Source organism: Channa argus, chromosome 8, assembly GCF_033026475.1.
Source record: "Channa argus isolate prfri chromosome 8, Channa argus male v1.0, whole genome shotgun sequence".
Taxonomy (NCBI): Eukaryota; Metazoa; Chordata; class Actinopteri; order Anabantiformes; family Channidae; genus Channa; species Channa argus.
The window spans coordinates 8,747,069-8,762,052 of NC_090204.1; the positions used below are offsets into that span (position 1 = coordinate 8,747,069).

The 14,984-nt window shown below is 38.5% G+C and overlaps 1 protein-coding gene across 2 annotated transcripts; it reads right to left on the minus strand.

Moving 5' to 3' along the window:
• Nucleotides 1-54: 54 nt before the first annotated feature.
• On the minus strand, nucleotides 55-8,855 carry plin3 (perilipin 3). 2 transcript variants are annotated; one of them, XM_067513879.1, is made up of 8 exons: nucleotides 8,699-8,855; nucleotides 4,840-4,929; nucleotides 4,461-4,656; nucleotides 4,036-4,118; nucleotides 3,643-3,853; nucleotides 2,211-2,551; nucleotides 1,111-1,326; nucleotides 55-769 (listed from the first exon to the last, which is right to left on the minus strand). In XM_067513879.1, the coding sequence occupies exons 2-8, from the start codon at nucleotides 4,906-4,908 to the stop codon at nucleotides 629-631; spliced, it is 1,257 nt and encodes a 418-aa protein (XP_067369980.1). In that variant the 5' UTR covers nucleotides 4,909-4,929; nucleotides 8,699-8,855; the 3' UTR covers nucleotides 55-628. The 2 variants fall into 2 exon arrangements, with proteins under 2 accessions (XP_067369980.1, XP_067369981.1); XM_067513880.1 differs by having other exon boundaries at nucleotides 1,111-1,329; nucleotides 8,699-8,854.
• Nucleotides 8,856-14,984: the final 6,129 nt, after the last annotated feature.

Here is a 14,984-nt window from a genome sequence, read left to right on the forward strand (position 1 = left end):
AAACTCTGGTATCACACTTCTGTTTGTGTATCATATAGTGATGCTGCCACTCTGCTGTGTTCAACATTTATTGATATGTCAGCTCATTGACACTTCATTAGCTGCTTCCACAACTCCATCAAGGTTAGGAGAAAAATTACTGAAATTAAAATGCACATCTAAAATCAAATGAAACTAATAATAAGTGCTCTACATGTCATTCAAGATAGACTCCTTTGTCTGTCCTTTTTCTCACAGTGTTATCTGGAGGGCCTAAAATGATCTTGCTGTAATTAGGCAACAGAGATTTGGTAATACAACACTTTTTAGGCAACATCAGACCAAAGTCATTACAGGCACTGTCATATAGATTAATCTTCAGTAGATGTAAAATACTTCAGCTTTTCAAACATAAATAACAAATCCGTACAAAGTACAAGGGCCAAAGGTCCGTGCTAACATTAGACATGTAGTGTCAAATAATAGTCCAGTTCAAATTTAGTGCATAATGAAGAATACATAATAACATGAATTTAAGGCATGTTTCATTAAATCAAGCTGATGTAGTTTTTTAAATGGTCTGTCCATAGTAAACTCTTATAATCTGTCATTACACTGCTTATAAGCTTACGGAGAAACACAATAAAGCCTATTTGTTTGGGCCAGCCTGCTCCATCGCCAGACTGAGTTCTGCTTTCTCAGTGATTTGGGGGGCAAAAGGTCCCACCAGCCAGTTGAGAGGTTTGTTGTTTAGCAGATACTCCATGACACCATCCAGAGACTGTTGAACCTGTGAGCAGACACATACCAATGTTACTTTCAACAGTTAATCATAACTATTATAAAAACATATTTTGAAGTATAAAAAGCTTTATTGTAGATAATAAATATTTTGGTTATACTGCATGTGTACTTTACTAAATACAACATAAGTCTGACTGTCTTTGTTTAATAAATACATATTAATTAGCAAAGGCCCTACAAGGATGGATGTTTGAAGTATGCAGGAGCATCCATTGTAGACCTTGTTCAATAATGCTGGAAGCGGTAACAAAAGAAGCTGTGTCAAAACACAAAATACAACAATACACTAAAATGCAACACTAATCTAAAGTGTGGTCCTATTAATACTTGAGTCAGGTGGTGACGGCTGCGCTCTAGAAGGACAGGTGTAAGAGCACTGGTGTTCCCCAGAGAAGTATGCAGTTCTTCAGCTGATCGCCTTGCGCTGGTCAGCTGATCCTGGACTGCACTTGGCAGACCCTGAGCACTTGAAACCACATTGGAGCATGCTAAGCGTAGCTGCTCGCTCAGGCCACGCACCATGGAGAGGGCTCGCCACTCCAGCTGCTGTGAAGAGAAAAATAACACCACCAAAAAAATAATTTTGGCAAAGAATGGCAGGCGTGGATGAAGTACTCAATAACTGAGTACTAATACTTAAGTAAATGTACAAATAAACAAGCAATAATGCACTCTAGTAAAAAGTACATGCTGAAATGTCTACTTAAGTAAAAGTAAGTAAGTACATGAATCATACTGTACTGAAAAGTATTTTTTTCTCTCTGTCCTTTTCTGTGGACCAGTGATGCTTCATGTTTGGGGGGACTTTAACTAATTAATGTTAACAGAAATAAATGATTGGTTAAAGATCTGATGCTTTTTTGTTTTATTTCTAAACGTTCATTGGAAATGTAGTGGAGTAAAAAGTATAGATATTTTCTCCTAGATGTAGTGGAGTAAAAGTTAAAGCAGCCATAATTAAATCTACTTAAGTAAAATACACATACATGAAAAATGTACTTAAGTACGGTAACAAATTACTTCTTTGTAATTTGCCACCACTGTTTAATAGTAAATGTTTGTGTATTGATATATGGTTCATTAAAACATCAACACCTCACAATTTCCCTGTATTCCTGAAAGCTTGTGTTTCCTGTTCAATTTCATCCTAATCTTCACTAAAAAAAAACAAACAAACAAAAAAAACCATTCTATTTAAAAGTTCTTTGATATGTATAAGATTGTGACAAAGGCTAAAACCCAAAACACAACAAAGTTATTAGATATATATACAGTTTTGCTTAAGTTTGACCTTTTCCTTTTTGCCATCTAGATTTTGATGTCAGTTTAGCCCATTATTACCCATATCCCATATGATTCTTTGGTAGCATTACTGTAAAATACAATGTGTATTTGTGTATATCTAAATAAATAAATAAAAACCTGACCTCAGATTCATCTTTGGTCCCTTCTGGCTCTGACTCAGTCTGCCCTTCTCCAGCTTGCTTCTGCTTCCACTCTGTCCAGCGCTGCAGCAGCTGCTCTGAGGCTTCTCCTAGCTTGTTACCGGTGGTACCAAGACTGATGCGGGCGCTCTCTAGCAGGTCCAATGTGTTGGTAATCTGAGCCACTGCCACGTAGGTGCTATCCCTGGCATGCCTCGCACGGACTAGGGACTGCTGCAGGGCTCGCTCCTGTACCTTGGCAGAGAGTTTTCCCAAGCGGACAAAGTAGCTGGGGCTAGTCGACAGGGAAGCCACCTCATTGGTGGCAGGTTCAGCCAAGGCAGCTGGAAAAGAATATGTAGCAGTAATTAAGAATTTTAAATGGAAAAACACAGGTGTATACATACTGATCAGTTTTTGGAAAAGAATGTATCAACTTGTTTTGGGGTCTCATTTTGTTTGAGGTTTGTGTAAGAAATACACTGTAGAAATTTTGTATATGTACATTGTGGACATATTTTGATTGATGTTGCAAACAAACAAAAACAACCAAACACACACATACAGCCAGCTGGTTTATCTGTTCGGTCACTTGATTCTGCCAGAGTGCATCTTTTCAGTGCAAAGACAAACAGAACGTGAGGTAACTCACTCCTGTTATTCTGCCACAATGGATATTTTGCTGTTGTGGCTGATAACAGCTGCAATGGAATCTTTTTCGTATTCACAATCAGTGAAGAGGACAGCCTCTTATGGAGTATAGTGGGCTATCATGAAAACATTACATCACAGGAACAGGTGTCAAAGCCGCGTGTGCTGGAAATTGTAGATGCCATACAGGCCAAGTTAACAGAAGGGAAGTTCATAGGAACTTGCTGCCTCCCTCACTATGAACAGCGTCGGCCATTTTTGGGCTCAGATCATTGTGGTAGTGTAGAATGCTTTTATCATTACCACCCCCCATTCTGCCACATCAACTTGTCTTACTTTTACAATAATCACTAATTTGGACAAACTCATAAAATCTGGGGTTTGAGCAACAGATGAAGAAAGCAAGTAGAGCATGCCAGCTTGTCACCAGACTGACAAGCAAACAACAAAGAATGCAAAATCTAGTTCATACACACTCTACCAGTCATGGAACAAATCAAATACAATGGTAGTAACACCCTGTACAATTTATAACATAAAACTACATGGCAATTTATTGGGCTTAAATCTGTAAAATCTGTGAATCTGTTGCATCCCTGATACTAACCCCTTAACCGAAAGTAGATACCAATATTACTATTCAAATACCACCCGCTGCCTGCTCAGCTTTATTAAACCAAAGATCAAAAAAAGAGATCTATACCTCATACATATGGATTTTTTACCTGCCCTGGTTCTATGGACTGATAACACACTGCACATTTAATACACTATTGCTACTGACCCAACTCCCTCTCAGTGAGTGGTAGGTTCTGATCAACCCAGTCCTCGGATCGGCTCAGGGCCAGACCCACCCCACTGCTGACCATCTGGCCCATCTTGGTGCCCATGACTGTGCTGATGCCGCTGCTGACTACTGCCCGGGTCATCTCAACACCACCCATCATAGCCCCCACCACGGACTGATACATCATACCCACTGTGTCCGACACCACCTGAGGAACAAAAAAGCAGATGACGCTGTATTAAGGGATGTCACCCCGTATAAAGACTGGTGTGATAATAAGTTAATTGCAATAAAAATCAATCCAACAAACAGCACACTAGTATAGAAGTATAAAAAGTGTTGTGAATCCTTGTCTTGCCTACATTATAGTAGCATGATCTTTAGTCTGACCTTGTCTGCTGGTTGATGAAGAATGGCCAACTTCTCTTCCATCTTATCCAGTCCTTTAATGGCATATTCATTTACTGTGGCAACTAGAAAAAGTGCAAAATATAAATGTATGTATAAATATAAATATGTACAGCTAAATTAATCAGAGATAAGTGATTCATTAAATAACTAAATGAGTCATGAAAAAGTTTAATTTCTGCAGCGCAAAAGGCTTTTATTATTTTTGTGAAACTTGAAGTCAACTCTGTTCTTCCTTGTGTATTCTATTGTATTCTAACCTACAGGTAAGAAGAGGACCTCCGTTTTACACCTTTCATGTGCAACGAGCTTGCAATATTCTTTTATAGTACACTTCAATGTCGTAAAATTCTGTGCTGTCATTGCACATATATTACATCATGTTCTTCAGAGAAAGAATGACGTACGCTGTGGTTCTATAATGTTCAATAGAGGCTTGGACCCAGCAGTTGCAGCTGCTCCCAGGGTTCGGACCCCACTCTCTGCCACATCCATCACTCCCTTCAGCAAGGGCACATTGTCTTTGGTGCTACTGTAGGCACTGGACACAGCCTCACAGGTTGAGCTGACCAGAGGCAAGTTGCTCAATCGGGAAACAACGTTCTAAGGGGAAAAAAAATAAAAAATCTCTTAATCACTTTTCAGTAAAGATTAATTATCCTTTTAGCGAGAACGAGTAATATCCCACAGTATCTTAACAAAATGGCAATATTCTAAGCATCAAATTAGTTCATATTATGTCTCAGTTTTGTAATAAGTGTAATTTTGGCTCTGAGTGCTCCTCACCTGCTGGTCTCCATTAGCTGGATCTACTGCTGCAGCTCCAACCTCATTAGTCTTCCCACTGTCTGCCATTGTGACTGCTGGATTTAAACTCTGACACAGAATATAGAGTGTCAGAAACAGAGATTCACCTCACATTGCTTGACATGCATGATGAAATAGAGCTTCCTCTCTGATATTCTTTAAGTGGCTGATATATTTTATTTTGCAGAAACGTAAGTGTCTAGTGAATTTAAGAGTGGGATTGCTGGCCTGTCAGACAGTTTATTACAGGCAGAAAGGCAGCTCATCCATGTTAAATTCATTTGTCAACACTATGATGCAATGAGGATGAAACTGTACTTATAGAAATAAAATGGTGCAGACAAGCAAACAATTTAAGTGTCTTTGTCAAAGTTTACGTCAATATTTTTGCATTTTTAAAACAATTTTGCTTTAAAAAAATAATATTAAAAAATAATTGAAAATAGGAATTATTAGAGTCAGTTTTCAGGAAAGCAACATGTATTACAAGCTGTGTATTATATACACTGTTGCTCATAAAGTTGGAATAATGTTTTCAGACACGTTCCTCTTTTTGTCAAAGATTAACTGTGGTTTTATTTTCTAAGATTGATCAATAAAGTATTTAGAAGATATAAATTTTATCAAGAATAAATCACATTGTCACTATAATTTCATGATAAGCGATAAAAAATATTTTATTCCAACTTTATGGGCAACAGTTATTGTAATTTTGACTTTTAGATCCCGTGACATAACCACTGAAATGTAAATCATTATTGACAAAGAAACAAAGGTTGAAATCATATTATACACTTTCAGAATAATGGTCGGACGCTAGTTATAACCATGTACTGCCAATAAAATGTCAGTTTGGGTGGTAACATCACAGGAAAACAGAAAATGCGTATTTGTAATTTTCATTTAATCAAAAAAACAACCTTACTCCTGTCTGTACAATATGTCAGAGGTTCCCCCAATATAAAAAACTAAAACATAACAGCTCAGGATTATTTTGTGCTTATATTTACTTTAAATAGCAAACAAATATGAATATATATATATATATATATATATATATATATATATATATATATATATATATATATATATATATATATATATATATATATATATATATATATATATATATATATATATATATATATATATATATATATATATATATATAAATAAAAATATATAAAATAAATTATGACAAATAGTTCTCAATTTTATATACTGGTCAGAAAAAAACTTAAGGTAAAAGCTTACATAAAAGTATGCAGGCAAAATGCATACTGTTATCATGTACTATATACTGAAAAAAAAAAGACAATGTAAATTATTGCTTAAAATTCACACTTTAGTTATACTGTGTACAATGGTTATTGACCGACTATTTGTGAAAAAAATTAACTTAATGTAAACATCTATTTTCTTCTAATACACTAAGAACATATATCTAGAAACTCTTGCTTCAAAATGTCCACTAAGATCAGACATTACATAATGCAGTTTTGCTGATCTATATTTTTTGTTTTATGTGTAAATGAAATTCAATAATTAGAGGTTTGTGATTCTTGCAAAGCAGACATCGCCCCAGATGACTGAAAAATACAATAACTAAATAATGTGATTTTACTTTTTTCTATTGTAGAAAATACAGTTAATCAGAATAAAAAAGATCAAAATTAGGATGATGAGATGTAAGTGAGGAAAGCAAAGAGTGGTATCAGCTGATAGGAAAGAACCTGCTGCAGCAAATATCTTTCCCCTCGCTTTGTGGAGCTCCAAACATATGGACAGCATCTGTCTGAGCTCTACCAGATGGTACAACAAGACAGAGGTGGACTCCAATCCACCTGTATTCACTGCAACACTGTTAACAAGACATGCTCGACATGATGTGCGGGGCAGATGAGTCAAAGGAGGACACGACCTCTGTGAACACTGAGCAGTAGCACAACGATTGCAGCACACCAGCTGTAACCTGTTGCCTGTCTGCAGTAAATGCAGCGTTTAACGCTGACGCCTCACAGCTAGAAGGTTGCGGTTTTGGGCCCTAGCTGGCCGTGGCCATTTTGTGTGGAGTTTACCTGTTCTCCCTGTGCTTGCGTGGGTTTCCTCCCAAAGTCCAAAAACATGCATGTTAGGTAAACTGTTGAATCTAAAATTGCCCACATAGGATAAGTGGGGATAGATAATGGATGGATGGATTAGAATCCACATCCACTACCTTCTAGGAGGAGCTGCTGATAGAGAGGTGACTTTACATTCAAGATCCAACCATGGATGACCTTCACACAGACGCCTGAGTGAATAGCAAACCCTCTCTAATGTTTTCATGACCTCTGGAGTTCCAGACGATCTCCCAGGGCCCTGGGTGATTGCAAATTCCATTTTGTTGCAACATGTATTTCTCAGAGGCAGCTGATGAGATCTACACTGGCTTCATTACAAAGGAAAGTCGCACACTATGCTCCCTGATATCAAGAGTGAGATGAACCAGAGATAAATTTCAGCAACACAGTGCATATTATGAGGAAGGCTGTTACGTAACACAAAAGAGGCCGTTTTAGGCTTTTCGGAAATCATCATCTCACTGACAAGTGATTCCAGCAAAGCACTCAGAAAAAAGGCTATCTGGTCTTCTCCTATTACATTCTGAGAATATCTGTCATATCCTCACAGTAGTGCACCACATCGTCTTCTATCAGAAAAAGGAAAGCAACTGTGCTGCCTTTGGAACTGAAACACAGTATGACCTTTGATGCTAATGACTAAGCTGGTATTGCTCCAAGAAACTATTGAGACACTTGTCATAGGGCACAGTGAAAAACAAAAACTGATCCCTACTAGTCAGTGGTTAAAAACACTGCAGCGGTCTCAAAGAAACAAAGAAAAGAAAAAACAGTAGAATGATCACAGAAAGGTTCGGGTATGATCTTAAAAATTTAACTGCCTTTTTATCAAAAACAGTGTAGCCCCAATCACACAGATTACTTTGCTTGGGCTGAAAAGCAGTTTGGCCTGAGGTCAGAATCCTTCTCCCTTATCCCAAGATAAATCTGAGATTGTTAAAAAGACAGGAAGAAAAATAAAATGTGCTAAATTAATAAAGCCCATTGTAAGATGGTTTAATTTAATTTGGTTATAGGCCAAGAGTTTTTCTTGTGGAACACTGAATTCGTTAATAATTGAGGGCCCTAAAATTCCATCAAATAAAACATGCTGAAAGAATATAAATCACTTATTGACTTAAGTGCTCACTACTCATGTCGACACTGGGGACATAAACTGAAGAGAGGTTTACAAGAGGAGATTGCATAAAAGAATAACGAGCTGAAAAAAAAATTGCACCACTGCATTAGCACAACATTACACAATACAAGTTGCTCTAGGTTTGCTGTCATTTAAATAATGTCCACTTTCTGAAGTAAAAACAGCTGCCTTCTCAAAAAGTGATAACTCCCACAGAAACCCCATTTGTGGCTGCTTTTTCACTGAAAGCTGTGTCCACTGAAGAGGGCGCAATGTATAACGTAACTAAACAGCAGCAGTGTTTTCTTCCCCCTGATGGTCACTGAACTTTAACCCAGATGAGGAAATGCGACTAGTTGTCAGCGCTACTTTAACACACAACATCGGTTGTCTGTTCATCGGTTACCCCCGATTTATCAAACCTTCAGTTCAGATGTAACAGGTAGTAAATCGAAAAGTAAGATTCCTCAGCCTTTAATGGGAGCTACGGTTAACCAGGTTTACACTGAGAAAACCCACCCACTATCCTGGCTAACTAAGAGAGGCTGGGGACTGATTTACTAAAATCAATCCGAGCTGTCAAATCATAACTGACCTCACTGACAGCCTGTTGCTCCAATGTCCTGCTGTGACCTGGAGTGTAATGCAAGTCAATGAAGCGGTCCAGCCTATAACAAGGGCCTCTCCCCAGCAGGCTGCTACATACATACACACACACATAGAGGATGGGCAGAAAGGCGGAGTGTGTTTGGGATCGTCTTATAAACTTTTAACCAATTAAATCTTAGCACGGAAGTAACAATGTAGCGTTCAGTGGAGGCTACGTTCAAGATACAACGGGCACTTTTTCATTCATGTACTTAGACTACGTTTAAACGAACGTGCTTGTAAGTCGTTATAATTATTATTTTTAAACAAATGCGATTTATTATGCGATCAGTGTTTTATTGACGCCATAAAAGATAAAGACTGATGAATTACATTTACGTCTGGGCATAAGTGGAAGGTAACAAGGTTTACACGTATTTAATTAAAATTGTATGCTACTTTATAATTTTAATAATTCGAAATAAATTGTTTAATAAAACGTTGTGTACATCAATATCCTTTATGCTGTTTCCATTAACACTGAACATTAATGATCCAATAATACACTTACTGTATCGATTCCGCCGAATTAGTATTTTCAGGTGACCATAGTCTGTTTATATCACAGCAAAACACCTCCTTCTATATAGTATATCTGCATATATGGTTTAAATCTCCAGAAGATTTTCAGTAATTGTCCCTCAATAAGATTTTCTTTGGATGCTTTATAGGAGATGCTATGCATCAATATTTTAAAAAGTTTTAAAGAAACTTAGAGCTACATCATAGTGTGTCGCAAGCTATTTACTATGTGTCCATATAACAAAAATAAAATGACTTTGGATTGACATGTTAGCTGAGTGCCTGTTGGGTCATTTTACATCACTGTACTGTGTAAAGTTTGGATTTGAGCTGAGCTGAGAGTCAGGCAACTATGTTAACTGCAATTGATGTAGTTAACCCTGAGAGGGCAGTCTTTACCCATCAAGTCAACTATTTCTGTGGCCTCACCCACTGAGCTAGGCTTATTCACATTTACATCCTTAAGTAGATTTCACAGCAGATGCATGAGAACTCTAAAGCAGGGTTTGTATTATATTAAATAAAAATTGGGCATATATGGTTAGAGAACAGACTGTGGTAATACCCTTCAGTTAATGTACTTCTTACATGGTTGTTGGTGTTGATTTTCTCATGTGGAATTCAAAAAAATGCCGTGCACTTTTTTATTGTTTAGCCACTACAGTGACTTACACTGCTGGATGCTGTGTATCATCATTACTAGAACTCTATTAACTCTCCCCTTTTATTTAGAAAGGATTTTCACTATTCAAACCATTATAGTTGTCATTGTATTTCCCTTTGTGTTTTCCCTGCCCCTGCACTATGTTCCAGAGAAAAGAAACAGATTACCTCTAATGCTGCTTTCAGAAATTCATTGAAAAGGACATGTTGTACATTTGTTTTAGCCCAGTTGAAAACCAGACTGCACTAACAGTTCAGGTTATTACATCTGTACAGCTGTAAAAATAAGCAGGTCAGGTTGAAAGAAACTAGCATTGGGTGGGAAACACGGGTTTGCATCTGTTATTGACATCAATTGGGTCACTTCCCCATTTAGTGTGTGAAATGTTGATAAATGACAGCGATTTCAACGTCTTTCGGCCATCTTTGACTTAAACACACACAAATGTATGCACACTGGCGCCACACTCAATAGCACTCAATGGTTTTCAGAGTTCATGTACACAAAAGCTCTCATCTGTTGTTCCCCAACTCTTAACTCCGCTTCACTGGATCAGTTGATTGAGGCCAAGATTTTCATGGTTACTGAGTAATTGAAGATTAGTAGATAACAGGAAAATCACTCATGCCTTAGAGTAAAATTATCATTACACTCCCATTTGCTCTGCTTGAAGACATACCTCTCAAGGTAAGAGCAATATATTGCCAATTTGACCACATTTTCATGGGTGCGAAACCAGAACAAATACATTTTATTTGTATCTAGTTATCTTATAAATAGATATTTTAAATCACTTCCACAGTAAATTGAAAAGGGTAATAATAAAAGCATAATGCCAACCTTGATTCCAAAAGTTACACTGTAAGTCTTTCAGTAAGATATCCATAATCATCAAAGAGCACTTTTGAAGGCATTTGATCTTTGCTACGCAGAGTAGAAAGAGCAGTACAGTTGTGCTGTAATGCAATCCATGTATTCTGTTTCATATTTACTATTAAACAGGTGTACTGTGAACAGATTACATCACAAACAATTCTTTGGCTCAGCATTTGTTTTCCCTCCTGTTTCACCGTCTGGTCTTTATTGTCAGCAGCCTTGAAACTGTAGAAATTACCCTCCATCCATTTAGCTGACCAGATCTGCTTGATTTCATCAGTCCTACAACCCTGATGAGAATCTTATGTCCAACATCCTGTAACAAATTTATGGAGGAATGCAACACAAGGTATCAGTAACATGCAACACTGCAACAAATCATCTCCAGGTTGAAAGTGGATATGGTCTTTTGCCCTTACTATGTAGTACTCAATAGGATATTAACAAGGCATAACCAAGCCCAGGGTAATGCATGAGTGCATGAGACAACTATTCCATCATGTCCAAATAATAATAAGACAGAAGGCTGACATTTGTCACATGGTTTGTTATCAAGATTCCTTCTTAACTAATAAAAAAAAAAAAAACAATCTGGAACTGACATTAGAGTAGTTTAAAACAAGTCATTTCGGAAAAACTGTACCATACTTAAATATTTATCTATAGAATAAATATGTAGCTGGAGCTGACAGGTGGTTTGTTTAGCTTACTATAAAGATTCAAAACAGGCTCTGTCAAATCCACCTACCGGTGCTTATGAAGCTCACTACTGTAAGTAACGCGTCATGTCTTTTCTTTTCTTTCTTGCTTTATACTTATTTATTTCTTTTTTACAGGTGAACTACTTCTTGAACCAGATTCACTTGAACCAGTGAACCAGAAGGTCACTGCCCCCTGCCAAATATACAATCCCTGTTAAAATTATTATTAAAGCAAATTATTATTAAACAAGACATAAGGTGTTAGTTAGGAAGCTTTTATCACTTGTTTCTGGTCTTAATGTTAAGCTAAGTGAACCAACATGGCTATAGCTTCATATCTGGTGGTCGTCACCATTGTTGTTTACTTTCCACCCTTGGCACATGCTGAAAACTGTATGTGAAGTAGTTCACGCAACTATTGCGGGACTAAAAAAAAGTTTCTGGACTCATTTATGCCAGCCACCACCAGGACTGTAAAATGCTGGAACTGGGAAGCAGAGGAATACCTGCAGGAGTATGACATCTACAGACTCACAGACAGCATTTCTGATTACATGAATTTCTGTGTGGATGTCAGCATACCGAGTAAAAGGAGTCTGTGCTTCCCCAACAACAAACTGTGGGTTACTAACAGTCTCAAAGGTATGTTAAACCAAAAGAAAAAGGTCTACAGGGAGGGTGACTGGGTCAGAGCAAAGGCACACAAACTTTTTCAACAGATTCAACAGCTTCTCCTTCTCCTTCTTCCAATCAGCTGCCTGTGGTGCTCACCACCCTTCCAACAGATCAGTCCTTTCTTCACCCCACTACCTTGACACCCACCCCCACCAGCTCAGTCTCCTCATGGCACCCCCTCTGTGTCCAAAACCCTTCTACATGTCTACCCCACCTTTAAGCCCAGTCTTCCCCCACCACATGTTCACCCATAACATTCTAGTCATTTCAGGTGAAGAGAAAACTGGACAGAGTCAAGCATGGAAAAGCAGCTGGTTCTGATAGTATTAGCCCAAGACTCAGAACCTGCTCCAGTCAGCTGTGTAGCATCCTCACACACCTCTTCAACCTGAGCTTGCTCAGAGAATACCTTCATGATGAAAAACATTGTGCATAGTTCCTATACCTAAAAACAGTCTCCCTGCTGACTCAAAGGACTACAAGCCTGTAGCCCCCACTTCTCACATTATAAAGACTCTCGAGAGGCTGGTCCTCTCCTACTTAAGACCCAGGGTGAGGATGTACATGAATCCTCTAGAGTTTGCATATCATCCTTACGTCGGTGTGGATGATGCTCTTGTCTACATACTGCAGAGGACCTATAACCAACTGGACCCCTCTGATGCGACTGTTATGATCATGTTTTTTAAATTCTCAGGTGTCTTCAACACGATCCAGCCAGAGCTGCTTTGTGAGAAGATGAGGAGGATGCAGGTGGAGCCTGCAATCGTCTCTTGGACAGTGGATTACTTGACCTGCAGGCCACAATATGTTTGCCTGAAGAACTGTGTCTCCAGCAAACTCCTGAGCAGCACAGGGGCCCCACAAGGTACCGTCTTGTCCCCCAGACTTCCAGTACAGCTCAGATGCTCGCTTTCTTCAGAAATATTCAGATAATTCAGCTGTTGTCGGATGTATCAGAGAAGGATGGGAGAAGGAGTATAGGGGCATGATAGTGGACTTTGCGGACTGGTGCAACCTTAATCACTTCCAGCTTAACATCTCCAAAATGAAGGAAATGGTGATTGATTTCTGGAGAAGGAGAATCACCAACTCCAGTCACCATTCAAGGCATGGATGTGAAGCTTGTCTCCAGCTACATGTCCCTGGGAGTGCAGCTGGGTAACAAGCTGGACTGGTCCAGCCACTTGAAGGCAGTGTACAGCAAGGGTCAAAGCAGACTGTACTTTCTGAGAAGGTTAAAATCCTTCAATATTTGCGGACCTCTGCTGTACACCTTTTATTGGACTACAGTGGCCAGCGTGCTGTTCTTTGGGGTGGTGTGCTAGGGGGAGGGGCTTGCTCTATGGACAGAAACAGACTGAACAAACTGATAAAGAGTGTGAGCTCCAACATTAGGGCTGAGTTGGACTGCGGTCAGCAAGTAGCTGAGGTGAGGATGCTCAGGAAACCGAAATATATTCTGAGTAATGTCTAACCCACTGCAAGACTGGAGGTGTTTCGGCAGAGAAATTTCAGCCATAGACTTATACCCCCACAATACAGAACTGAATGCAGAAGGAAGTCGTTGCTGCCAGTAGGCATTAGACTTTTTAATAAAGAATTAAAAATTTTTGATCATTCGCCGAAAAAGTAATTTCATACTAAGGAGCAATACAATATTCTATTTTATTCTATTCTATATCTAAATGACAGACATAACAATGGTGTTAACTCTTAGCAAGACTTTCTCATATTGTCTAACTATTTCTATTAGATCAAAGTTAATATGTTGACTATTTGTTTTGTTTTTTTACTCAACAAATTCGGTTTGATGTATAACAAAATACAGGGTACACATTGGACAGGTTGCCAGTCTATATCAGGGCCAGCACAGATAGACATACACTGACAGGCAACCATTCATGCTCACATTCATACTTAAGGGCAATTTATAGTCACCAATTAACCTAACGTACATGTCTTTGGACTGGTAGAACATGCAGAAAGGCCTCATCCATCAGGTGGAGTCAGATTGGGGACCATCTGTGAGGTTGCAATGCTAACCAATCCACCACCATGCTGCTCAGAAAAAATGCAAATGTTACTACTTCTGGGCATTACAGTGTATGAAAACTGAACAAGGGTGTCAATTTATAAAGTGGAAGCTGAAAATAAAGCCTTTTAAAAGTCATTAAATATATGCAAGAAAACTTAACTGGCTACAGACATTTTATGACTATTTTGCCTTCGGCTTGAAGGATATTGCAAAAGTGATTTGTGTGAACCTCTATTAGACCTTAAAAACACATAACCAAGATTTGTAGCCACAGTCAGAAGACATGGGAAATGTCAGGTCACTCCATGCAACATACAAAATTAAATATCACAAATTAAAAAGCTCTGTCTTGCCATGGCCAGTAGGTACTGTAGTTCCTAACACTGTGTTTTATGCCTTTTCATTGCTTTTTGAGTACCAGCATCTGCCTCTCTCCTTCTCAGGCTCTTGCCTTTTTATTTTGCAGAGCTTATTTCATCCCAGCATCCTGACAATGGGTCAGTTGCCACAGCAAAGGATGAGAGGAAACATGGAAAGAGCTGACTGGCCCTGCAATATTTATGGTTCTTTAGTGTCACAATTGTATGAGTTTTGACAGTGATGGCACATTATTGTGACCCCTCTTCAAGCAAAGGACCTTATGTATTGGGACTTGGAGAGGTGGGGCAAAGTGCATGCTTTTCCACCAGGCTTTTCTCTCAGAGTATAACAAAATCTCAGTATGTTTTCATATCGATCTCCATCCTTGTCAGTATAT

Excerpts from the sequence above, each read along its gene's own strand:
- plin3 (XM_067513880.1), bottom strand. The coding sequence starts at position 4,908 with ATGGCAGACAGTGGGAAGACTAATGAGGTTGGAGCTGCAGCAGTAGAT. Across the intron at positions 1,330-2,210 it reads GGACCAAAGATGAATCTGAG|CAGCTGGAGTGGCGAGCCCT; the intron begins GTCAGGTTTTTA and ends TTCTCTTCACAG. Across the intron at positions 770-1,110 it reads GCCGTCACCACCTGACTCAA|GTTCAACAGTCTCTGGATGG; the intron begins GTATTAATAGGA and ends GTCTGCTCACAG.